This window comes from Protomyctophum bolini (genome assembly GCF_963924005.1).
Source record: "Protomyctophum bolini genome assembly, chromosome: 1".
NCBI lineage: Eukaryota > Metazoa > Chordata > Actinopteri > Myctophiformes > Myctophidae > Protomyctophum > Protomyctophum bolini.
In genome coordinates, this window is record NC_137862.1 from 23,295,177 (window position 1) to 23,322,366 (window position 27,190).

Below are 27,190 nucleotides of genomic sequence, written 5' to 3' on the forward strand. Positions count from 1 at the left end.
TGTTCACCCAGCTCATGGCTTTAGGAGAGGAATCAGTTATTGTAGAATATATTTGGGAGAATAACCTATTTTATCACAAACGTAGACTAAATATAATGCATGCGAGACACTTTAATTGTGTCACGAACTGTTTTATTAATATTCATTCATTCCTGCCATGAAAAAAAAAAGAAAATAAGATTATTTCATTAAATTGCGATAAATACATGAAAACCTCATTATGTAGGCCTAGATAGTAATTTATTGCACTGCTGTTTCTGATAACAGCAAACTCTGGTTAATTCTTTACCAAAAGTAGCCGATCTACAAGCTCACAACACCGCGTTGTATATATCAGCAATTTTTGCTGTATCCCCCCCCCCCTCCCAGGCTTAAAAAGGTTTCAAAATAATACATTTTGCTCGCAACCCATCAAAACTGGTTGAAGTGACGCAGAAGTGGGTCCCGACCCTGTGTTTGGGCAACACTGTCGTAGGGTTATGCCAGGGTATCACAAACATCAGACTATGGGGGCACAGTAGCACCTCAGTGAAGGCAGAGCCCTCTTGGGGGATTTATACAACCTTTGTGGTGCTTTGATGCCAAAGCTATGATGGTAGCCAGGCAGTTTCTGCTGTCACTGAGGACTGAAGTCCAGCACTGTTTCAGGGGGAAACTTGCACACAAACTGTCACATAGCTGTTGGGTATGAAAATAATAAGAAACAAGTTCTGAGTATGCATCAGAATCAGCTGTACTGTCAAATCAGTTTTACAGGCAAAAAGGTTTGTGTGAAATATGTATTTGTGCACAGTTCCCATTATGGAAAAACAAAGAAAATGGAAGAAGAGAGAGGGGGCTGATAAAGGAAAGCAGGAAAGGAAAGAAATTTTGAGTGCTTTTGCCATAAAAAGTGCAGGTTCTTCTGTGTGGGTCTTAGATATTTACAAGCTACAAAAAGATGGTGAAGGTTAGGAAAGCTGTGGATCCATTCCTGATCATATTCTAGAGTGATAAAGACCATCTGGCACCAACCTCAAACCTAAATGTCATCTATCCGTGACCTGCTTTATTGTCCACTTCTGTTCCAAAACACACCTCATGATTGGAAGAATACTTTAAACTATATCGACTGAAAACATTTATGAACATGTTTACTAAGGTAAACCCTAAACCCATTAACTTAAATGGAATGAAAATGCTTCTGCAACCAGCAGGAGGGGAAATAGCGACGTATATGCCATTAATGAGAACTGCAGTGTTTTCATTACTTCTACACTGGCTTCATTTTCAAGATTCAAAGCTCTGTATTGATGAAGTGCCAGGAGAAATTTGTCAAAGATCTGATCTGCTCAATCACAACCCAGCTCTACTCCCTTGATTCCTCTAGGTCTAGGAGTACAGATCACACAAATACAGTAGGCCACGTCACTATCTCCCTCCCTGGGGCAGTGGTTAAGTCTTGTGTTTATTGATTACAAGTTACAACTCAGCTTTCAACACTGTAGTCCCTGGTAGACTGGTGGTGGTCGACTGTGCTCAGGAGCCTGGAGCTGAGCTCTCCACAGGTCGGCAACCTGCACGTCCATGTGGATTCAAATCTCATTGTCTAAAAACATTGTCAGGCCAAGTCCCAATCTGTGATTTATGAAACAGCATGATGGGAGCCCCTTTACAAATGACTGCATGCACTGTCGGTGCAACATAACTATAGAGGACTCAATCAAGACAGACGCTTGCGCACGCACACACACACACACACACACACACACACACACACACACACACACACACACACACACACACACAGGGCAAGGGGGCGGACAGTACTTTCTGTGTGCTGAAATCTATTTAAACTGGGGCACTTTGGAAGCTTTTTCAGGCGAGCGCCTTGGCATTTTCAGCTGTGAAGAAAGGCTCTAGTGCGCACACAGCTTTAGTGCGGTATAGAGTCCTGTACCGTTTAGATGTAATCCAACCCCATAGAATGTAGAATCCTTGGGTCTTTGGCTACAACAAGTGTGGTTGTAACCACATCTCCTACCAGGAGAGCAACTGCAATTCCCCACAAAATGTTCCTGAGTCACGGAATTCCAGAAAATGTGAGTCAAGTGAGTCAGGGCGTACTGCTACTTACTCAGTGTTGTCAAAATGGTCAAACCCTCACCATGGCCAATAAATTAATAGATTTGGGATTTAGATTATATTGATAATTTGCTTCTTGTGAATCATGGCCCTAATGCCCAAAACAAATTAAGAATATGTAATCTTTTTAAAATAGGCGATCTACAATCCCGCAATGTGTCACATCGCAGTGGTTAGTGTGTTTTGTAATAATAATCAAAATCTACAAAGTTACTAGTATAAAATAAAGTTTTCATATAATTGTAGTGGAGTAAAAGTACAATATTTCATTTATTTGCCTCTGAGATGTAGTGGAGTAGAAGAAATTTTGTATTTACCGGTAATTACAGTATTTGAGTAAATACACTTATAGTTTAGTTACTTTCCACCACGAGAAATGAAAAGGTGTTTGAGAATCAATGCTCTAACTAATTGATAACAAAGTGAAACAACAGATTATGGATACATCTACGTGTTCTGTATCACTTCTATTCCAGGGAGGTGAGGGGGAAGTGTTTTCACGCTGCCTGGTCTTGTCTATTCATCGTCTGCTGGTTCTTCAGTAGACGGTGAACGGCAGACATATGAAGGAAATGCAATGTTGAAGAAACACCCCTAGAAATATTCACTGGCGACAATGAAATGTGAGGAAGTGTTTGGGTGGGCTGGCTGCCAAAGTCTGTGTTGACAGAGTGGTGTGTGTGTGTGTGTGTGTGTGTGTGTGTGCGTGTGTTCGTTCGTGCATATGTGCGTGCGTGCGAGCTCAAAACAAAACCAAGATGTTAAGGACAGAGGAGGTGTCCTAGAAACATATATACATACAGATGCACGCACACACATTTGTATTACTTGCAGAAAAACTGAGTGGACTCAAGAGTATTACTATTAATATTAGGGTGTGTGTGTGTGTGTGTGTGTGTGTGTGTGTGTGTGTGCGTGCATTGTTCCGTAGGCAGAGCAGTAATTGCGTCTCCAGTTTTTATATAAATGGAACAAACGCCTGCTTCGGCGTGATGTCTTGAGAAAGTAATTATTCCAACACAGTAACATTGTGTTTACTAATGAAAATGCCCCCATTCCCCCCATCTCAACAAGTTGTTTCTGTGCTTGCTAATGAGCAGCTCAGCCCCGCAGCCTAGCTACTGTATTTACACAGCTTCTCAAATGTAATGTGCACCAGTCTTGTGAATGATGAGGGTTAAAGGATCATTGATAAGCTAGATGGCTTACCTGCGCTCTGGCCAATGACGTATAAAGTTATACATTTGTACACTCTCACTCTCCGAGTTAAATGGACACTGGGGATTTTACAGTGTAGATTGGGGTCAGAGTGAGAAAGATTGTATCAAAAAATGGGGGTCCGTTGTACTGTACGTCGTATATGTTCAATGACAGCACAATTTGAATACAACTTTGGGGTATTTACATGCCATAATTATACTCTTCCAAGTTCCAAATGCACATTTCATTTAAACATTTCAAGGTCTATTTCCTAGATGAAGTAAAATATATTTTTTGCAACTGTGGTTGCTCCAACAAAATTGTGGTTACTCCTTCTTGCCTAGCAACCAAGAACCATTCATACTTTGACAAAGAGAGCGATTTATCATAAACCACTGAAATGACCGTCTTTGGCAGTGAAATGGTGGATTTGATAGGGACATATAGGGACATATAGACATTCTTGGCAGTCAATGTTTTCTTAGCACAGTACTCAAGTTACTGTCCACCATGCAGTCCCTGTGACAGAAGTGAAGATAGAGAGAGCTACAATAGGAGTCGACTTCAAAGGCAACAGAGTGTATTTCCGTGGGCGCTACATGGTTATGACATGTTAAAGACATTAGTGTGACACGGCACACTGCAGAGGTCTTCTATAGATAGCCTGAGGGCGGGTCGTTCATGCTTAAGACAGAATAATTGGACCGTTCGAGGCTAGGAAGAAAGATGCAAATTATACCATCTTAACCTCTGGGCTACTGTTAGCGGGGAAAAAACGGATTATTGCTAAAAATACAAACCTCCCGTCAACGGAATTAACGGAATGTCAATCAATGTCAGTTATCGGGGGTTCAACGGAGCAAAAATTAGCATTATTTCGCTAATATCGCTAATGTTGGATGTAATTTACCAAAAAACGGCCGAAATCCGCGTGATCGTGCGCTATCGTGCACGCGCGCCGTCTCTATGTGCGTCGCTGTAAAAAAATGATATTTTGGGATCTTTTGGGGTTGATTTGAGGTTAATTTGACTTAGTTATGAAAAATATGGCATTAGCTTAGCATTCCCGTTCCCGAGAGCCAAGCTAGTGACTAGGGTCAAAATACTACCGGATATTTTCGATCGTTGAACCGGAAGTGACTTACCTAGATTCGTCTATTTTTGTCAAAATCAGCATAATGGTGCGTTCCCGCCATCTGGTGGCAATTCGAAAGAATACACTATGTATGCCATATGCATATAAACGATCTGTTCAAACCATCAGATCTTTCTATTAATGTTAAAATGATGAATTAAAAATATGCCAATTTGTTACCCAAACAAAAAAATTGGGATTGGTAGTCCAAGGGTTAAAAGCCAATGGTGGTCCACTTTAACTCAATAGCCAAGGGGGGAACAGCGTGCACAGTGTGTGTGTGTGTGTGTGTGTGTGTGTGTGTGTGTGTGTGTGTGTGTGTGTGTAAAAGAGAGGGGTATTTCTGGAATCTGAAATGAGGAGAGGGAGATACAAAAAGCAAATGATTGGGGAAATGAGGTGAGATGTGAGCAGTATATACAGTATACTAATAAAGTAAATAAACACGTTTCCCCTTTAGTTATTGCTCTTGGGGTATTTACAGTATAATATTATAAGTATATTGATCGTTAAAACCACAACAATTAAGAACTATAGCTTCAGAATAAGGGGAAAATCCAAGTCAGTGCAGAAGCAACGGACCAGTTGCTCTTTAAAGCATTCAATAACTATATATTCAACACAGTTAAAAACAAAAATAAAAAAAGGGGGCAGTTCCAGGTGTCCCCAGCAAAATGTCTTAATATAGCATCACAATAGTTTTAACCACTTAATCCATTTATACGTTTTACTGTACTGTACTGTACTATACTGTGCTGTGCTGTGCTGTGCTGTGCTGTACTGTACTGTGCTGTACTGTGCTGTACTGTACTGTACTGTACTGTACTTTACTGTCTAACTATTATGAGCAGGGGACGGTTACTGAGCAGCAGCTGCAGGGAGCTGTTGGGCAGCTGTAAACCCCTTTTTCCTCTCACTGCATGTTTTTTTTTACCTTTTTACCTCCTCTATGATGATTTCCTGTTTTGTTCATATTTGTACGTCTCTAAATGTCATGATGAATTGAAAATGGTGGACCCTATTATAAACAAGTGTGATGCTTTATGGTGTCATCCACAGTTAACAGTTTTGTATTGAGCTGTGCTTGAAATGTACTGTAATACTCCAATCTGTTAATAAATTCTTCAATCAATCAATGCTCAAGGACACGTCGACCATGAATCCATGAAAGACGACGGGGATCGAACCGGATCAAAAGCAGATCAAACTGACACCGTTGTCATGCTTGTCATCATAGGCTAAAGGAGAGCGAAGGGATAGCCAATAGGAATTGAGGTCTCTTACCGATCACTTTAACGAAGTAGGCGTCGGCTTCAAAGTTGTTCTTCAAGGCGTGGATCTTCTGCTCAGGTTCACCGTCCACCTGACTCAGCACCAGCATGTCCAGTATGCCCTGCACACACACACACACACACACACACACACACACACAAATGCACGCACGCGCATGCACACCCACACACACAAAGACACTGTGACACCGTGGCACATGATCCCTGTGAATGTGTGTGGGTGTGTGCATGCACGTGTGTGCGTGTGCGTGACTCGGATGTATTTTTCTCTCAACATTGTGACGGTCAAGCCGCCAAACTTGAGGCTTCAAATGTCAATTGTTTAGGTTTACACTTCATAACGCAGGCATTTATCAGATGCTCTTATCCAAAGCGAGGTAATCGCATACATCAAATGCAGAGAGACAGCGTAGTGCTTCAGTAACTAGGATCAGAAGAGCCTGGGATCAGTCATAATGATCTGTGAATTGATTGAACCTGAACCTCGCATCTGTGTAAATAAATATCAAAATCACAACTAACATTGTGGTCAATAAAAACAATTTGAAGTAACAAAAACACGAGAAGTTAATGACCAAGGTATGCCTGTGAGATGCCACATCTACAGTAGGTCAGTCGCAAGCCTCAATGGAGGAAGAAGGTGGCAGGAGGAGGTATGGGGAGATTGAAGTGCTAAGGTTTGAGGTGGAATCTAAAGAGGTGAGTCTTCAGATTACGGCATAAGATTGGGAGTGAGACTGCAGTTCTGACTGCAATTGGGGGTTTGTCCCACATTTTGGGAGCCAGGAGGGAGAAGAGTCTGACTCACATCCTCATAAATGTCAAAGAAGGTTGCCACGGTCGCGTGTGGAATGGAGCCCAGATCCGATTGGTCCCAGTGGATCCGGAACGTTCTGCCCGCATCAAGGCAGCTTACGTTGTTACAAGGCACGTTCTCCAGGAGGAAGGCCTGCTGCTGCCCACTAGATGGAGATAGAGAGACAGAGAGATGCAGGGAGAAACACGACATATGAGATCAGGTGTCATCGCCCCGCCGGGTTGCTGTGGACATTTTTGTCAAAATTATATTTTTGCCAGGTGCTTGAAAAGCATCCTGGCCTACATTCACTACTACCTCTAGTAGCGACCGTAGTAGACACTTTTTCATGATTGGCTGCCTCGTCTCTAGGCTGCCTCTAGGCCATTCAGAGACTTACCTAAAAAACCCATAGTCTGAACGGCATAAAACCCATACTCTGAACGCAACGTGAAGGTGTGAGCTGAGGCAGAGGCTGTGGCACACAAACTGATTACACTCTAGATGTTCATAAACAAGACTTTTCTGAACTCGTTATGAAACACACAAAGCCAGCCCTGAATGTATACTAGCGCAGTGGTTCCCAACTACTCATGCAAACCAGGTCGAGAGAGACCCCCAGGGTTCTTTGAAGTTGAAGGTGGTCCAAATGGACCATTGCATGTGTGGAACTCATGAGTGTCATACTGTATTCTGAAGAAAGGCTGGAGACTGACTGATTCAGCAAGATCTTGAGAACATTAATACAATGTTATGTAAAGACAGAATCTAAAAATGTCCACCGACAAGGACAAGTCTCGCCACATTTGTCCACATAATGATTAGGGCTGTCACAATCGTGACATTTTGATGATTAATTGTCATACTAATTCATATTTGCAGCCAACGATTTAATTGTGTTTTTGGCCTTGAACATTAGAACATAAAAATGTGCATTGTATTTCTGTTTGCCTTTTAGGCTTCGTAAACAAACATTGCACAGGGCAGCTTAAGCCTTTGGCCGGCGGGATTATAACTGTTTAGACGCCATGCCCGAGATAACGGGATTAATCTACCTTTGTCCAGGTCGCCACGCCCGAGATTACGAGATTTGATTAATTGGCGTTAATCGAGCTAGTAGACCTCGTTGGGCCTCTGCAGAGCCAGGGATCGATTAGTTTCACTTCCACCAAAACAACAAGGCCGAGTCACAGGTGAACATGGACCAAGTTGTTTCTAGAGTGGGCTTTGCCTTTGATAGCTGGGCAAAAACACACGACTGGCAGGCATTTTCAGAATGTAATGTACCGGTATATATAGATACACTGTATTTAATATGACATACTGTCTTTAAACAATAATATACTCTAATATATATACAATTTGTCCAGACCAGACCAGGTGGAATTCATCCTCATTACACATTGCTGCTGCTGCCCATTTGTTATACCATCAACACCATTTCACTGTTCACTTGAGCTTTTTTCCTCTGAGTAAAGACTGGCGATTGCACGCTCTCTCTCCCTCTCTCTCTCTCCCTCTCTATGTTCATCTTGTTCAGCCTCTATCTGTCATTTCATCCTCAGGGGACCCTGTCTCTCTCTTTCGGTCTGGTTGTCTGTGGAGACACTTCTTCCCTGTTCCCATCTTCAGAGCCTCTCAGGGTTTTGGCAACCTGAAAAAGAGGCATGTGCTCTAAAAATAGAATCGGTGTGAAAGTGTAGTCTGCTTTCCTTTGCAGCCCCCCCCCCCCCACACACACACGTTTGAATCAGTATATCTGTGAGGACATCAACATTTTAGGACGGCATAGAAAATGCCATCAATAGCCATCAAAATATAGCTCAAAGTAGGACAATAGAGTATGCACATGCATCACTTCTAGACTGAGTGGCAAGACATTGAGCAGCATGGAGTATTGGAGTTTATATATAACCCATATCCCTAAGTCTTAAGATTGTTGTGATCTTGTAGATCAGATATAAAAAACGTTTTCTGAGAGCTGAGCACCTATAAGAAGATCCAATTGATAAATAAAATAAATATACTACTCATTTTATATTCAATACAAATATTGTACCCATTCAAGAGTTGTGCTGACTGAAAGTGGTTTATGACGATACTATTCAATGCTTTATACAAAGTAAGCAGTAAGCCGTTAAGCCAGCAAAGATACCAATCGGCGGTTTAGACAAATACACCAGTCAGAATTTATTTTGCCATTTAGCTCAAATCAACTAAAATGTTATTTATATAGCACATTTAACATGACCAAAAGAGCAAACACTCATGGAATATAAACAGACATTAGGCAGACAAAAATATAATGAGCACAAACAAACATTAGCACTAGTGAGGGAAGACAGGGCTACCTCTGCTGTAACTGAAGGCCAAAGAGCAGACGTTCTTATTCGGTGTGATTTACAAAGATAAACCGGTCAGAGGTTGTGTTGTTTGCTACAACACAACGCTAGGAGTTGCTTAGCAATGCATAGATAAAGAGCAGCCTCATAGCCTTCCTTTAAAAATGTGCGGATGTCCTTCACAAGTGCAAATATGTTAACATGTCTCTGCCATAATGCACATCTTAATACCACACTTTACACGCATTGGAGATGGAGGCAGGTTATTTGCACACAGATGAGAGATATGCAGACATGCAAAACACACACTTATTCAGACTTCGCAAGCACGCACGCACACCCGCACACACGCACACACACACACACACACACACACACACACACACACACACACACACACACACACACACACACACACACACACACACACACACACACACACACACACACACGACTGCAGTGCAGTATGTACAGTACAGTATGTACGGAGGCAATTGACAGCACTCCTATGTTTTATTCAGATTCTGATGAATGTAGATATACACAACTCATAGTCAAATGCACACTCCCACTGGGTAATAGACATCGATTTTCCAGAAATTACCATCTCACTTATTCTGGTTTACTGGAGCAGAGCAGAGGAGAGGAGAGGAGAGAGGAGGAGGAGGAAGAGAGGAGAGGTCATGGAACCCAGAGATGGGATCTTCTCTTAGCTTACTGCATGGTTCAAGCTGTCAGCATGACAGAAGATGTATTTAAAGTGGTGGATTAGGGAGCAGCACTTCAATTAAGATCCTACCACGGCTGATGGATGGCGGTGGGACACAAACAAAGAAAGAGAAAACGGTGTCGGATGTGATGACAATTCCTCAACAGAGTGTTGATGAAGTGTGCACGCGCGTGTGTGCGTGTGTGTGTTTATACGTGATGTACTTAAGATCAATCTAAATAATCCAGCAGCACTGTACTGTGTTAATCTCTTACTTACTCTGTGCCACAAAGCTTTCAATTACAGATGTACTATTTGGTCCGCGCGACTCAGTGCACGATCGCGAGTCAGTATGTCATGAATTATTTCGTTAGGTCAAGCCCCAATCTGCGTTTCGTGAAACAGCGTGAAAGGAGTCTCCCCCACCCCACCCCCCACACACAAGTGCTCTATTTATGTACTAGACAATTATCACAATATGTAGAATTATAGGCACATACAGGTCTAGTAATTTAAGAAATAGGCAAAAAGATGAAATTAGCCAATATACGAACTCACGCCGGTTTGAATTGCAAGGCTTGTAAATCTGCTATTGTTACAATATTTATCTGTGGAACCGAGTAAAACAAGTTCAAATACAATTACTGTGGATGGCCGCGGCCTTAACAGGTTGAGAACCACTGCTTTAGAGAAAGACATGTTGACTGTATGGAATCCATATAAATGAAGTCAGTCGTGGCGACTGAGAAACTTGGATCCACGAGTGTTCCTATGCCATCTTAAACATTTTAAAGTCTGTTTTCTATTTGGTGCAGAGCAGCCCGGGTAGATGTGGAGCTGTGATTGGTGGATGTTGAGGTCTACCTCAATCATCCAGCGGAAGAAGCAATTTGATGCCGCATTGCTGCTGTGCGCAGTGTGTCTGCGTGTGCGTCTGTGTGTACATGATATTTCCACTTCAAAAGAAGCCTTCTTTGACACCATGAGCTGGTGGAGATGAACTCAAGGTCAATTTAAATGTGCGTGTCCCCACTCGCCGCGCACGCACACACACACACACACACACACACACACACACACACACACACACACACACACACACACACTAGTGGTTGCCATGCTTTGTAACAGTGTCAGTGACAGACAGTCTGACTCTGTATGTAAGAGTGACAGTTCCTTTATGTGTACCAGTGAGTGTGAGCATATCTGTCAGCGTGAGCAGTACACAAGTATGTTATGATGTGTGCATACATTAGAGTGATGATGATTTCATATGGGATTCTTTAACCCATCAAAACCGGGTAGCAGATAATTTGTTGAAAGTGTGAAAATGTGTGCAAATCTTTGGATATATTTTATATATATATTATTTCAGCAAAAATGTTGAACTCTAATTGCTTTGCTTCTACGGGTCCCTCCCTGGAATGAAATATTTTGAGATTGGGGTCTGCGGTAACATTTTGGGGGTTCTTAACATGGAAAAGTCTGAGAACCACTGATAAAGCAACATACCTTTTTCTGAAAACTTTCTGAAAACCTGAGGCCACTTTACTGCTTAGTTAAAACCCTATACTTTGTTGACTGTGTCCCCCAGGGGTCTGTACTTGGTTTCTCCCCCCCCCCCCCCCCCCACCCCAGACGTCTTTCCCCAAAACAATTGATCTGCAAGTTAGAAAGTAGAAACCGTTGCTGTCAGGGTACACAAACAAGAGAACAAAATTACTAGTAGTGTTTGCTGCTATAACTTCTTTAAAGTCCTTGATCTGCCATTGTTGTAAAAAAGAAAAACGTAAAGGTGTCCAGGGGAGTGAATGAAGATGTCACAACTCTCTATTTAAATGGCTTTGATTAATTCTACCTGGACCTTTTTCAATTAAGCTCAGATTTCATTAGAGATGTTGATGGAATACCCTCCCAAGACATTTCAGGCTTCACACACGCGCACACACACACACACGCACACACACACACACACACACACACACACACACACACACACACACACACACACACACACACACACACACACACACACACACACACACACACACACACACATACATACACACACACAGTGTAATGTGTACATGCAGTGTGTTGAATTCATCCTCACCACTCTGATCCCCATAATGCATTGCTCTCCCTCCTTCCCAGATGACACAATAGTGATTCTAATAATGAACAAAATTCTGCGGTTGCCAGAAAATCTTAATGTAGCAGAAGACAACATTAACGTTCCATCACTTCTATTGATCTCGACTTCCCCCCATCTCTTCTCATCTCTGTCTTATTAAATGCATATTAAGGTTGGCTCCATGCATTATAATGAGCTTGAGTCGTAAGGCATTTATAACAGTAATTATAAACGTTCAAAATTATGCATGACAATTTATGACAAGGTTTGATAAATATTACGAGTGCTGGTCATAAAGCGTTATAAGTTCAGGGGAACAGCACATTATAACTACCATCAGTTATAAAGTGACGTTGTTAGGCCTATAAGTTGTTTTGCACAATTATATTATATTATATTAATTCATTATTATTTATAATGTGTGTTATGAAGGCTTTAAAGTCCATTACAACATAATTATAAATGCAATTATAACACATTACAGGCCTGACCTTAATATACAAACCTTAATATACTGTCTTAACAAAGAACCTTACAAGTTCACCCCCTGCCCCCCATCAGTCGGCCCCATCTCTCCTCTCCTTCACCCAGGCCACAGCTCGGCTGCACACATGTGCACAGAGCCCCATGCCTGCACGCCCACAAGCATATGCCCCCCCCCCCCCCCCCCCCCACACACACACACACACACACACACACACACAGCCAAAGGCAAACTCAGCAGGTGATGACATCTGAGAGAGACGTGGAACGAACAAATCAGGGCAAAATTGACAGCAGCGGGGAGAAGCACGTAGCCACAGACAAGAGGATGAAAGGTGAGTGAACAGAAGAGTAGATGAAGTGACAGAGAGACTCCCACGGGCTGTGCTAGCTACTGGTCACGGACAGACGCTGAGAAACTACACAATCACAGCCAAAGTACAGTTGGCTTTCTTTGTGATACCGATACATAGGAACTTATACTACAATAGAGAAATAGAGGAATGGAAACGCTGCAGGGATCTGTTAGTGGCTCTAGATGGGTGCTCTTTGGTGATACAGGTAAAACCATATAGATTTGTGAAACAATGTACAAGGAGCCCTGACACAACACAAAATGTCAAATGTTTTATTAATTGTTCCTGCTGTTCTATACATACATACTGTAGTGCCAACCAGGTGAAGAAATCACAGAATGGGGCTTTAACCCTTACTTTTATATGAAATGCTCTAATCTTAAAATAACTAAAAATAGCCAATTCCACAAGCCCTCAATGCGTCACAGACGAAGATTATAGGCTATGTCTTCTATGGAATCCAAATGACTGAAATCAGTCGTGGCGACTGAGAACTTGAATCCATGTAAGCTGGAACGCAATTGACTGAATGATCATTAAAATAAACATGTTCTAAAAATGCACGCGGCCATGCAGGCCAACCCATCTGACCACTCAACAAGGCAGCAAACAGCAGCAAGAAAACGATCTGCATGAAGAGGCAGGAAATAAAATGTGGATCATGTCGCAGAGCAGAGTGGTTTCAAGCTGCAACCTGCCACGCTGCCTTTGTGTTCCTGTCTGTGTGTGTGTGTGAGTGGCCTGGCCTGGCCTGCCTGCTGGGATCTTAATAGAAAACACTTCAACCTCAGCTCTCCTACTTCATGTGCTGATTTGATACCTCTAGACATGCACACATTGCACTGATGCATTAGATCAATACTTCTCAAACTTTTTCAATTTCATGGAACGCCACAACTCTTAGACTCAGAGTGTACACAAGGAACCAAATGGACCCGTTTAAGGGTCCATTTGGATCCATTTGCACACTCTCAGAGTTACACCCACGTTTAGAACCACTTCTTTTTCATTTATTTTTTTCACATTCTGCGGATTCCCTATCCTGGTTCCAGCCCATAGACACCACCGACTCCACTGGGGAACTGCTTCTTGCTTCAGAGTCTGATAATTAGGCTACGGATTCCCATTTGAAAAGATTGCGTGACAGGTACCCCTACTGTATCAAAAATATTGAAGGTTGTTGTTGTGAGCTTGTAGATCTGCTATTTTCTAAATGTGATGCTATATTAAATTATGTCAGTCAGTCAAGTCAGTCTGTCCACATTGGTACCAAACAGAAGAACTCAAAAGCAACTGGCGGGATTGTCATGGAAACTGGGATCCCTACAGGATGACTCCCCTACCGAATTAGGCTAACCACAATTTCCATTTGCACACATTTTAATGCTCAACATTGTCTCCAAAATAACTGGTCTGGGTTTCTGTGTAATTTGCTGTGCATGTCAGCGTCCAGAGAGGATGACCAATTGACCACGACTGATTTTGGTGACCAAAATGGCCTCTCCTCCAGTGGCAGCCGCAGGGACATAATGACCATGAAATTAGATGAACCCTCAATATTTGAGTGACCCCATGATATGACCACCCTCAGGTACCGCACACAGGCCAAAAATGTTTTAACTTTGACACAGTTTGATCTCATAATGTAATACTTATATTATATAGCGATTTTGGTCTTTCCTCTAGCGCCACCCTTCAGCCACAATTGCTGTTAGCCGAACTTTCAGACTATAATAATGCATTAATAAAATATGACTGAAAAATATATTGTCATTAACTGATTCAAATGCTTATTTTATTATGCTTGTTTTATTTCATGCCAAACAGCCTCTGACTGGCTGCTTTTGTGGTAATAATTATTTATGTCATTTTGAAGGGCTCATTATTCATGTTCACAATATTATAGACACAACAGCATACAACACTTTTACTTTCTTTTTTTTTTTTTTTGTTAACATTCAAGCTCTATATTGTGATATAAATAATTGTTATGGAGTGCATGGTAGGGTTGGGTAAAGATTATATTGATTCAGATTCTGCATTCTGGTTCTATACTAATGTTATTTGCACAGTAGTCTTGCGTGGCCAGACACAATGTGAATGTTGACTTGAATGTGGTGTTCACTGGTCAATACAAAACATAATCGTTCGTATAATGGCCTTGCGTATTCATTTTGACAAAGGTAAATACAGATTTATTTTTGGATCATTGTATATGAGTTGAATAAAGTTAGAATATTGAGTAAATGTAACAGATCTGTTTTGTTAAATCATACTCTCATATTTAGTTAGATCAACCTAGCATTTCATATTCTCATATTTTATGTATAAGTTAACTTACTAAAAAGTTCATGTCAAGGTGCTTAATGACAAAGACAAAGTTCTCGCCCTCTGGCGTCTTACTGGCCGTCATTTAACCGTGTTCGTGGTGGGGCTTCAAAGGATACAGAAGTCAGTTGTTCTCAAATAAGATAACTTTGATGTCAGGATGCAACGTATATTGAGCTTGTAGATCTGCTTGTATTGCTACTTTTATGAAGAAAAACTAAATATATAAAAAAAATAGTTTCTGCCCAACAGCAATGATATCTGAAGAACTCCTGTCTGGATTGCCAATGTGATATTCTGTGTAGCTTCATGCTCCTGGGAGGTGTACACTATTGATTAAGCTGACCCCTTGTCTCCTCGAGCGCCAACCACTTTTTCCAATTGCACACAGTATACCATATCTCAAATTCTAAAGGGCTTTGGGACACTTTAGACTTTTTTAGTGGTGTTTTTTGGTTTGTTTTATAACTTTTGTCAGGGAGAGCTGTAAATAAGCTAGATTCTTCCTGTTTTCGTTCTTCCAAAGATTAGTACATGCCAGTCAATGCCATATCAAGTGGGCATAAGAAGAAAAAAAACCAATATGGTTGTGATATGTGTTGTGAAAGTATTCCCTGCGTTATAGCCCAACATGACATGTCACAGTCACTGCCGGTGTTTTTTAATTACCTTTGGCGCATACGCCAAAGTATTTGCGCCTTTGATCCATGAAGATCCCCCTGAAAATAGTCCCATGACTTGTTTGCCGGTCCGGAAAATAATCCACCGTTGCGATATGGAAGAACAACAAACAGTAATGGCGGAGGGATGTCATGTTGACTTGCATTTAACTCATTTTCCCAGAAGCCCTTGCAAGCCAGTGGATAGGTCGATTTCCGGTTACGTCATCATAACGCAGCGTCCCCTGTCACGACGAATTAAACACATAAAACAAATAAGCGGGTTTAGCGTATTACGCAGGGAAAGACAATGGAATAAAATGCGGGTTTAGCGGGTTATGTAGTCAATGGTGGCAAGCTAGCACCGGCCGACTCATTGGAGGCAATGTAGGGTTCAGTGTTTTGCCCAAGGACGCTTCGACATGTGGACAGGTCGGAGGACGTGGGATTCGAGCCACTGACACAGGGATCATTGGATGACCTATGGACAAATTAATTACAATTACAATTATCGTATCCAACGACAACAAACTATTTCAAGTTTTGGGTCTGAGTCCGAGAGGCAAAATCTCATCAAATGGTCCGTGGCTCAAATGTGGAATAAATAATGGACCTTGATGTGAAAAGGGTTGAAAACCACTGTGATCCAGTGTATGGCTGTACTTCCATGTCCGTGAGCAAAGATGTTTCACTGAACGGATGAGGTCCAAACAATGACCTGATAGTATCTACCTGCTGACAACCTCCACACACAAATCAGCATGTGCACGGCGCACACACACACACACACACACACACACACACACACACACACACACACACACACACACACACACAAGACGACAGGGGTGTTAATGCCATTGCCTAGCAACAGCCTGCTAAGCTGTTGGTGGGTGCTCAGTTGGGGAGAATACTGATAGGCACGCACACACGCATGCACACACGAGAGCGCGCACACACACACACACACACACACACACACACACACACACACACTACAGCATAGAGACAGGAAATGGGGAGAGGGAGTCGGGGAGCGACACGCAGCAAAGGTCCTCGAGATCACGACTCAAACCTGAAACAGGCCGTCAGGCTGCAATGGAGCCTAGGTGTCCGGACAGCAAGGCCAGCGGTCAAGGCCAACAGATTCCTTAACAATCCCTTTAACGATTTCGTTATATTCCTATACGGTATATGCATAATGTACATTACCGGTTATCAAAGCTGGGTGCAGGGGGATCCTCTGGGTTACTTGAGGGGGCTCCAAATGGACCCTTACAGGTCTATAAATCTGAGTCCGTAACTCTGAGAGTGTGGAATGGAACCAAATAGACCCCAGTACACTCACAGATTTATTGTGGTCCTTGAAATAAAATGAAAAAACACGTTGAGATCCACAAATAGTACAGATATCCTACTCCTAGGGCAACCAAATGGCCAGCTACGTAATGTCCCTGATTGCAGCAGACGTTAAGTCCACATACCAGCTCTACCAGCTGTGCGTGATTGATGGATACTTTTAATGCATTGGTCTTTGTGAATGGAGTTGCATGTGCCGATATTGTCCACTACATCTCATTTTTCATGTCACGTTGACTTGAGCTTGTCCCGTGCCCTCTCTGCCCAGTTAGATATGTCCTGTATTTTTATTTATCCACCTTCAAGGGCGCCATACATTATCTGTCCTCTCTGGGACACATGTTGTTTGGCCTTGTGTTGTATCTACGCCCAAGTCCTTCTGTCTCCCTCATAGAAATGGGTTTCTTTCTCATTGACTCCAGTTAATGTTAATTACTTAGGACTACATCTCCCACAGTGCAGCAGTGCAGCAGCGCAGCAGCAGTGCAGCACTGCACTGCTGCTGCTGGACTACTGCGACTGTTAGTGTGTGTGTGTGTGTGTGTGTGTGTGTGTGTGTGTGTGTGTGTGTGTGTGTGTGTGTATGTGTGTGTGTGTCCGTGTCCATTTATATTTCTACAGTCAGAGGTGTCTATAAAGAAAAAGAAAAAACATTATTCAGTGAATTTCATGCAACTTCAGCGTGCTGACATAATATGTCAATTATGTTCATATCTATACACAGCTTTCAATTCATATTTTTAGGTGCGTGCGTGCGTGCGTCTGTCTGTGTGTGTGTGTGTGTGTGTGTGTGTGTGTGTGTGTGTGTGTGTGAGTGTGAGTGTGTGTGTGTGTGTGTGTGTGTGTGTGTGTGTGTGTGTGTGTGTGTGTGTGTGTGTGTGTAAAAGAGAGGGGTATTTCTGGAATCTGAAATGAGGTCACACATGCAGGCAGACACACCAACACCACACACACACCCCAGTAGTAACTGGACTTTGACATTTAGGGGTTGAACCAATTCAACATCAAAAACACACTTCTATGTGTGTGTGTGTGTGTGTGTGTGTGTGTGTGTGTGTGTGTGTGTGTGTGTGTGTGTGTGTGTGTGTGCATGCTCGACTGCGCGCGTGCTCGACTGCGCGTGCATACAGATGGATCGTTCTCTGTCTGTCTCTCTCTCTCTCTGTCTCTCTCTCTCTCTCTCCATGATGCAGATCAAAGCGCTGAATGGCATCCTGAGGGAACAGTTCACAGACAATTGCCACATTCTCTCTCCCACGTTTACTTTGGAAATTAATTAAATCGTCCCTCGTTAAAGCTTTTAGAGCTCTCCCAGGCACACAGTGTCTCTGTTTATGTGTGTTTATATGAATGTGTCTGAACCCCATGTGGTCTTGTAAGTATAAGCGTGAATACACATGCGCCTGTGTTAGATGTTTGTCCTCTGCACAACCAGCTGGCCCATAGACTGTAAAAAAACTATAATGGACGAAGGGAGATGTGACATCACCCATTGGTTTCTACCAGTGGTGGAAAAAGTAGTAAGTACTTTCACTTAAGAAAAGTATCAATACTGCAATGTAGAAATACTCCTTTACATTGAGTAAGTAAATGGCCGGAATTAAAATTTTACTTGAGCAAAAGAACAAAAGTATTGGTATCAAATGTACTTGAAGTACCAAAACTAAAAGTATTAATTATGCAGACTATATTTTTTCCAGTTCTAAAATAATTTGAAAATAGCAGATCTATACAAGCTCACAATTCGTTCCATCGTGACACATTGCTGTGAGCCTTCCTTCCCTCCTTCCTATATCTGCTGGCCAAGGTCATGAGTGTGCAGATGCTGAACAAGCACTGTAAGGTGTGAGTGGGTCGAACTGACTCCGGATCAGTTTTCTGTGCTCATTAAACTCATACACTGTCAATATTCCATTTGGACCTTGCGTTCCCGAGTTGTTGCCATTTGAAAACAGCATGCCTTGCTGAAAAACAATATAGAACACATTTCGACAACACAGTATCCAGCCATACAGTAGGTGTTCTTAACTGTGTCACCGTTGTAAAGAAAAAAAGATATGGCACTAAGAACACCCTCCACTGGTGTAATAATATTGCTTAATAAAAATAAAATAAATGTCAGGAACGGAACAAAAGGTTTGCTGACGTGTTACTGGGTTTGAAGCTGCTGCTCTTTGAAGGCCTCCAGTGTGTGTGTGTGTGTGTGTGTGTGTGTGTGTGTGTGTGTGTGTGTGTGTGTGTGTGTGTGTGTCGGCCTCAGAACTTCTCTGTTCAGTGTGAATTGAATTGTGTTCCCTCTGCTCACCTCACTAAAGGTTAGACCGTTAGAGCCTTAATGCTTTCCATTAGTTACATATTCTTATACGGGGTAGATATAATATAAATTATACAACTCTCTCACACAAGATTTCCAATACGAAAATAGCTGAACTACAGGCTCACAATGATGCAAACTTTTAGATGTGCTATTTTTGCTAATTTATTGTGACACTGTCATATTATGATGCCGTATAAAATAGGGCATTCATTTACGAAAGACAATATAAAAAAAATATCTAATATGAATTGAGATTCAAGGTTTCTGCCTGACAGCGATAATATGAATTTCATGTTCCCCCTGAGGACAGTATCTCCAAGATGCATTGAGGGAGTTTTCACTTATCGTTGCTGTCAGGTGGAAACCTTGTATGTCCAAAATCATTAATTTTTTTATTATTATTTAAAAAAACATTCTTCGAAAATAGTAGTATCTAATAGCTTACAATTCATCGCAATGCATTATTCTCACTAATTTTGTGTGACATTTGTATGATATGATGAAGTAGGGCATTTACAAATCACATTTTGAGATAAACGGTTTTTGCCTGACAGTTTTGTTATGCTAACGGGGGGAAAAAAGGATTCTGAGAAGAAAGCTCTCAGTTAGTGTTAAAACCCATCCTCTCTTACTTAAGTTACTTTGCATTTCATTTAGTTTATTAAGATTTCTCTTTCCATTCAATGGCCTTAAATCTTAAATGATTAACAGCTAATGGAAGAGACAATGTGAAAAGAACTTCAGAAAGCCACATGGTATATTCCTCCCAGGAAGCCGCTGACAACTTCTAAGAAACTCAGTAGGGTTATCTTTAGATATGAGCTGAATGAGAGTAGAACTTTCTGGGGGAAATAGCAACTACTGTAGACAACTACGGTAGACAACTACTGTAGACTCAAAAGTCAAATTCTAAACAATCTGCACACACAACTTTTTTTGTCGATTTTGTTGACTAAAACTGTGACGAAAATGTTCGTCGACTACGTTTTTTTCCACTGAGGGAAACTAAATAAAACAAAGTAAAACTAAGCTATGATGACTTAAACTAAGACTAAATATATTGACAATTTCGTCAGCCATTACGACACCATCAAGGTCTGCCAAAATACATTTTAGTCAACTAAATCAACTGTAGATTAATCTACTAAAATCGTATGATATTTAGCTGACTAAAACTACTAGACTAACACTAAAGCATTTCAGGTGACTAAAATTAAACCAAAAATTGCTTTAAAAAATAACACTGCACCGAACTATGTAAGACAGCCATCAGTTGTAGCGCTGCCTTTACCTAAAATATTGATTCCCCTGGGGCAATTTAGAATCCTGCGCATGAATCTTCTTCTAGTTTTAAATTGTCTTTGTTTTAATTAAGGCGTTAATGTTTTCATGCTGTTCTTTGTTTGTTTTTACAGTACACACCCCGATTATATCCTGTTCTTATTTCAATATTATTACTCTGTTGTGCTGTGCTTTGTGTAATCTCAGCATCATTGTACAGTAAATGGGGGTCCTGCCCTCAATGTATTTCAGAGAAAATAAAGGTTGAATGAGTGAAAAGAATAAATCTCTGCCAGCTTCTGTTGATAAAACCGGTGGAAACAAGTAGATCATGCAGGGGTCTTTTAACATTTTGCAGGCCAAGCTGAGAGAGAGAGATGAAGCAGGGACCCCCCACTACATATTGTATAAAACTGTGGAATGTGCCATTCCTTGGTAGAGGCTGATATCTTCAAACATGGATTTGGTGGCAATCAAGGGGCCATTTTCCCAGATGATCAAATTAATCCCTCATTTGTCACACTTCTTAGCGGTAAAGGCTAACCCAGATTGCAGTTGAGGCCGTGCATTTCTAGCAGTCGATTACAATGGATTAACATGCGGCACATACTGTACACTGTACATGTACGGTAGTACCAACACATTGCATTTTAACTCTGCTACAGAGGCCACTGTGGGACGTCTGGCCAATGCAATTCAATGAGAATGCATGCGGCCAAGTTATTTTCCCCCACCCAGAGTGGACAATCTGTCACTCTCATCATACCTCTCTACACAGGGTCAAAAGGTGACTGGCCAGACAAAGGGATCTGATGAGGAGCTGAAACGCACGCGCTCGCGCACACACGCACACACTGCAGCAATCATTTTAATCAGGAAAATAGCAATCTGTACAAGATTACTAACATACTGTACAGTGTACTGTACATGTATGCATCAGTATGTACGTGCACGCACACGCACACGCACACACACACACACACACACACACACACACACACACACACACACACACACACACACACACACACACACAGTGTACAATGACCATGTGGGGAGATGAGGGGGTGGGGCATAGCAGGAAGAGGATGAGTGGATGAAGGGAAATAATTAATTGGAAAGGACTAAAAGGAAAATCATCTGTGGTCAAATGTATCTGGTTATCTAGTCTCTGCATGTGTGTGTGTGTGTGTGTGTGTGTGTGTGTGTGTGTGTGTGTGTGTGTGTGCGTGTGTGCTTGCAGAGACGAAATGTTTTTATAATCGTCATGGGGACAGACTCTACGTCACTGCGTGCATGCATGCATGCATGCGTGCGTGCGTGTGTGCTTTGTATGCTCTGATTGCTCTCTACACAGCTTAGCTTATCTAAAGTGGAGCAAACTCTGAGACGCACACTCACACGAACACAGACTCACACGCACGCACACACACACACGAGCACCTTTTGCTCAATGGCAGCCAAACTCTGCACACACACTCCCTGGATGCCACACCTGAACCTCTGCCCCAAAGGTTTCACATTGGCCTGTTATAGCGCCACCAGGGGGCCACTTTTTGCAAAACAAATTTTTTTACAGTACACATACAGTACAGATCCTGTCCAAACATCACGCAAATTGGTACACAGTCTCTCTAAAACCATTCAACGAAACAGGTCTTTCTGATTTTTCAGACTCCATCCTGATTGGCTAAGACTGGCTTCCAAAGTTCGCAGGAGTGCGCTTCATACAAAATGCCGCAAATCTATACCTATAACTGCACCAATCTGTGTAAAACCTGTATGCACACTCCCTATAGCCCAAGGAAAAAACTTGTAGACACATGTAGAACACATTTTCTTATATTACTCATTCAGATTTTATCCAAATTTCACACAAATCGGTACACATGATCTCCATAGTCATGTGATCAAGACGGGTTTGTTTGATTTCTCATATTCCATCCTGATTGGCTAAGATTGGCTTCCAAAGATTTCAGGAGTACCTCGTTTTGTACAAAATGCCGCAACTTATCAACGCAGTGTCCGATTGCGGTGAAACTGTGCAGTGTGTGCACGCATATTCCCACTAGGCTGAGGAAGAAATGCCAATTGACAGTTTTCAAATCAGCCTCATGGTGGCGCTAGAAGAGGTTAAGTCGCGTCTTCACATATAACTGTATCGATCTGCGTAAAACGTACTCCCTACACCCGAAGGAAAAAAATCTGCATTTTTCAATTCTGCCTTTTCGAGCACCACCAGGAGCTTTTATTTATATTCCTTAATGTTATCCAAATATCAATCCTGGTGGAGACCTGTGCCTTCTTCTAGTTGTGGATAAACTTGTACAGACTGAGGACCAGATGGGGGATTATATTCTCCACACTGGCCTGGCAACGCCTCGGGATCCTCCATGACGAAGTGAATAATAATTGCCCGGGAAAGGGAAGTCTGGAGCTCTCTACTGGAAATGTTACTGGACGGATGGATGGATGGATGGATGGATGGATGGATGGATGAGTTAATGCTTTAACAAACGTAGGGGACTTCTGTTCTGTTCCTTTCCTAAACTACTGTTAGAACTACTGTATATCTCCATTGTGGAACATGATCCATTTACTGTATCTTTCCGCTAAAAACACGGCTTGAATTAAATTTGTCACTGTAATGTTATTCATTTAAGCAGCCCATCAACCAGACATTTATCATAATGAGCCAATAACCTAAACGGTATACACAACGGTCTATTCGTTTATTTCATTGCACAGCTGATCAGAGCAGTGGGCTGCATGTGTGTGTGCAAACACGTGACTCCAAGTACCAGTCTGTCTCAAACTAGAAATAATGACCCCGAGAACCAGTCTATCTCAAACCAGAAATAATGGGTTTTCTGCTCTCGTGAGCCTGTCAAGAACCTTCTTAACAAGGATGCAGGTCTGTTCTTTGTCGTATTGGTGCTGAATCTAAATCTGTGTGATAGCAACAGCTCTGCAAGATGGAGTTACGGTTATGATGACAACAGTTCTACAGCCATGGTTGTCAACGTTGGTCCAGGGGCCCTCAGGTAGAGCTCTTCACCGGGTCCCCCAACTCCGAGAATACTCGAGTGGATCCGAGACCCACACGGGTCGGAATCGGCCGTATCCCCCGCAGAACTCGGGTCTGTCAATCATATGTGTATTGCCCGAGTGGATCCGAGAAGACCCGTAGGCTACTGTGTGTGTGACGTGTGTGTGTACTCATACGGTCTGTGTTTTTTTTGTTGTTGTTGCAAATGTTAATAACATATTCAATCAGTGTGTGATTGTGTGCAGTCTGACTGTAGAGACTCTTTCTCTCTGTCCACTGCATGTGCGCGATGCTGCGCAGCGCTGCAGAGGAAAAAAAGTTCTGTTCAAAGTGTGATAATTGAGGCTGACCTAGGATCAGGTTAGTGTTGCAGCGACATGAACGGCTGGTGTTAGTTGAGTGCTGATTATGCTGGTTTAGGATCAGCAGCGCATGGCAAGCCCTGTCCAGCGCAAGGTTTGCCTTGCGTTGATTTGAATGAAAACACTGGCGTGCAATTATCCTTTTATCACGATCACGGATCCCGACAACAGTGTTGACCTCAACGAGGTGAAAGCAAACTAGCAAAGCTCAAAGCGAATTAATATAAGAAGGTTAAAGCAACCATGGAAACTCTCCTGCGTATCCCCACGTGGATAAAGAAGAGAGCAAAGTAGGAGCTGTTATAAGAGCATTGAGTGTGGCGCCTTGTTAATATTCCATTCAGCCAAGAAGACCGGTACATACATCTGCTAAAACTCTGATGATTGTGCGCGGCACCACATTTTTGGTCTAGGTCTATCAACTTCACAGAAAAAAATGTCCCAAAGTCACTTACAATAAGCGGATATGGCAACACTGCCTGTGGCGTGTACAGACCCATTAGAATGCATGGGGCAAGCATAGCCCTGACCCCTACAACACATAATATGTGCAAGATATCTTATCTTCATCTCTTGGCCGGATAATCCATGTATGTCCTTCACACACACGCGCGCACACGGACACGCACGGACACACACGCGCACACGGACACACGCGCACACGGACGCACACGCACGCACGCACGCACGCACACACACAAACAAATGTGTCAGTCAAACAAACTGACCAACAAAGAGCGCTTTTTGAGCTGAGGAGCGCTTGGGATATCGCCCGACAGCAGAGACATCATGTCCACAGCGCTTGCACACAGTGTTTTATTGATATCCGCAACATTCTAACGGATCAATCATCGCTGTGCTCGGATGTCCTGTCATCTGTGTTATCAGCACAGCGTTCTCATGGTTGTGGTAACAACTCAGAGCTGGGACGTAAATTACCGGGTTGTTACACACAATAAGGAGATCTAAAAGTTGAACGATTTCCAGCTTGTGCGTCTTTGCCATAGGAATGCATAGCAGTGCTTTTGACAGAATATTTTTAATATATTTTCTTCTTTTTTTTAATGTTTTTTTGTGGCTTTCGCCTTTATTTAATATTTTCTATAGAGGGACAGACAGTAGGCTGACAGGAAATGGGGAGAGAGATGGGGGGAAGACATGCAGTAAAGGCCGTCGGGATCGGTAGTCGAACCCACGGCATACTGCCAGACTGGATTACCAATAAAATGTAACATAATGGCTGATTTTATATTTACATGCTGAAAATAATAATAATAATAATAAAAAAGAAGCGTTGCCCTCCCTAACATTTTAGTCTAGTTTTTATGTTGAAAAGATTGTCAGTTAGTTTTAGTCATCATACCTTAGTTTTTATTTAGTTTTCCTTTGTGAAAAAAGGTAGTCGACGAACATTTTTCGTCATAGTTTTAGTCGACAAAATCAACACTAATGCAGAGCAGACTGGCACTGCCAACTCAAAAGACGTTCTCTGTAGACATTACATATGCATCTACTGTACGCTATAGTGTAGTGAGATGTTTTCCCTTTCAATGCCAAATTAAATATTCTTCACTTCTTCACCAACAAACCGTGTAAAACACCTGGTATTACAGCAGATGTTTATTAAGGGTAAGAGTTATGCTTTGTGCTATTCAGGTCATTTCTACTGTAGCGAATCCAAGACATTTTAACAGAGAACATGTGGCATCTGTGGATAGGCATAGGTTTAATAAGCTTCCCGTAATAGTTCTACATAAGACACTCGAACACACATCTCAAGTCATGTTGTGTTTGAGTCTAATTCCATTTCATGTTCCATCGGATTAATACAGCTAGAATAATCGCTTCAATGTCGTGTTGGTACGTGACGAATTAAAACCAATAGGACAAATAAATGAAAGGGCTGTGAATTGCAGCTTGTTGACAGTGTCGGCATTAATCAGCTTAAAACTGATAATTTCTGACAGTAATTATGTATGTTGTGATGATGGGTGTGTGGGTGGGGGACCTTTGTTATTCAAACCGAATTACAGAATATGTAACAGTTGCATTACTTTTAATAAACTGTATGCTATAAGGTCAGATACATAAAAAAATGTAAATGCATATCCATTATTATAGCTATGTGAACACATCCTTCTACCCTAATAGACAGGGGGTACACACTCAAGTGCGCACACACATACACAGGGAACAGCAGCACGGTACAGTACAGTACAGTACAGTAGAGTATGTTAAGGCACAGCACAGTACAGTATGGAACAGTACAGTAACGTACAATACTGTAGGAGAAGAGTACAGTACAGTACAGTACAGTACAGTACAGTACAGTACAGTACAGTACAGTACAGTACAGTACAGTACAGTACAGTACAGTACTTGCCAGGCGAGTTACAGGTGATGGGAATGGTTTTTGAAAATGTTCTCAGACAATAATAAGTAATAATAATAATAATAAAAGAGACCATAAAAATGTGTCCATGATCCCTTAATGGGTCCCGACTCCCGACCCAGTTTTGGGGAAGCAGTGGGCTAATTAGTGTGTATGCATGTGTCGCTAATATACTGTACCTGCAAGACGCAGTGGGCTAGTTAGTGTGTATGCGTGTGTGTGTCGCTATACCTGCCAGACGTGTTGCGAAGGACCACCAGGGCGTCAGGGAAGCCGTCCAGGTTGTAGTCACCCAGGTGGAGGCCCATGGACTGGCTGCCATCCCCTGGAACAAAGCCCCAGACGGTGTCCCTCCTCTGGAAGTCTGTCAGCACTGGAACCCACTGGAACACAGGGAAGTACATAGATAGATATTAGTCTCACGTATTATTCCAAAATCTCTGAATGCTACAGTACATACTTAGAGAGCGTCAGGAACTACAGACCCTGAAATCCGAGAAAGGATGCCGTCATCTGTTCGTCATTTCCATTCACGGAAGTACATTGAAAAATATCTTTTAAAACATATTTTGGAATTCCTGTTTCTGGCTAAGTAACAAGCTACACATGATTCGGCTAATTAGATTTAAACGTGGCCTACTTGGGAACGATGCAAGATGGGAACCTAGTATGCAATACCCGTTTTAACTGGTCTCAACTGCTCATTGTAATCACATGGCAGGTGTGGGGTTGCCAAGGCAATCAATTGGCTGAGGCAGAGGCTGGGAATTGTACAGTTGAGGGGACTTAGGCTCATTAGGCCCACTGGCAGAGCCTGACCAGAGCCTTTTGTGGTGGTTCTGGACAACCATGTATCTGACCCACTCAACACT

The 27,190-nt window shown here is 42.2% G+C and overlaps 1 protein-coding gene across 2 annotated transcripts in view; it reads right to left on the reverse strand.

Moving 5' to 3' along the window:
* Nucleotides 1–27,190, reverse strand: part of itfg1 (integrin alpha FG-GAP repeat containing 1) — a 145,664-nt gene that overhangs the window by 42,141 nt on the left and 76,333 nt on the right. For both annotated transcript variants that reach the window (XR_013963816.1, XM_080759570.1), the window contains exons 10-12: nt 26,550–26,701; nt 6,560–6,713; nt 5,744–5,852 (exon numbers count right to left, since the gene is read on the reverse strand). Coding sequence is in view for 1 of the 2 variants with exons in the window: in XM_080759570.1 (XP_080615696.1) it covers nt 5,744–5,852; nt 6,560–6,713; nt 26,550–26,701 (415 nt within the window). In the remaining variant the exon portion in view is untranslated. The remainder of the gene's footprint in view (nt 1–5,743; nt 5,853–6,559; nt 6,714–26,549; nt 26,702–27,190) is intronic.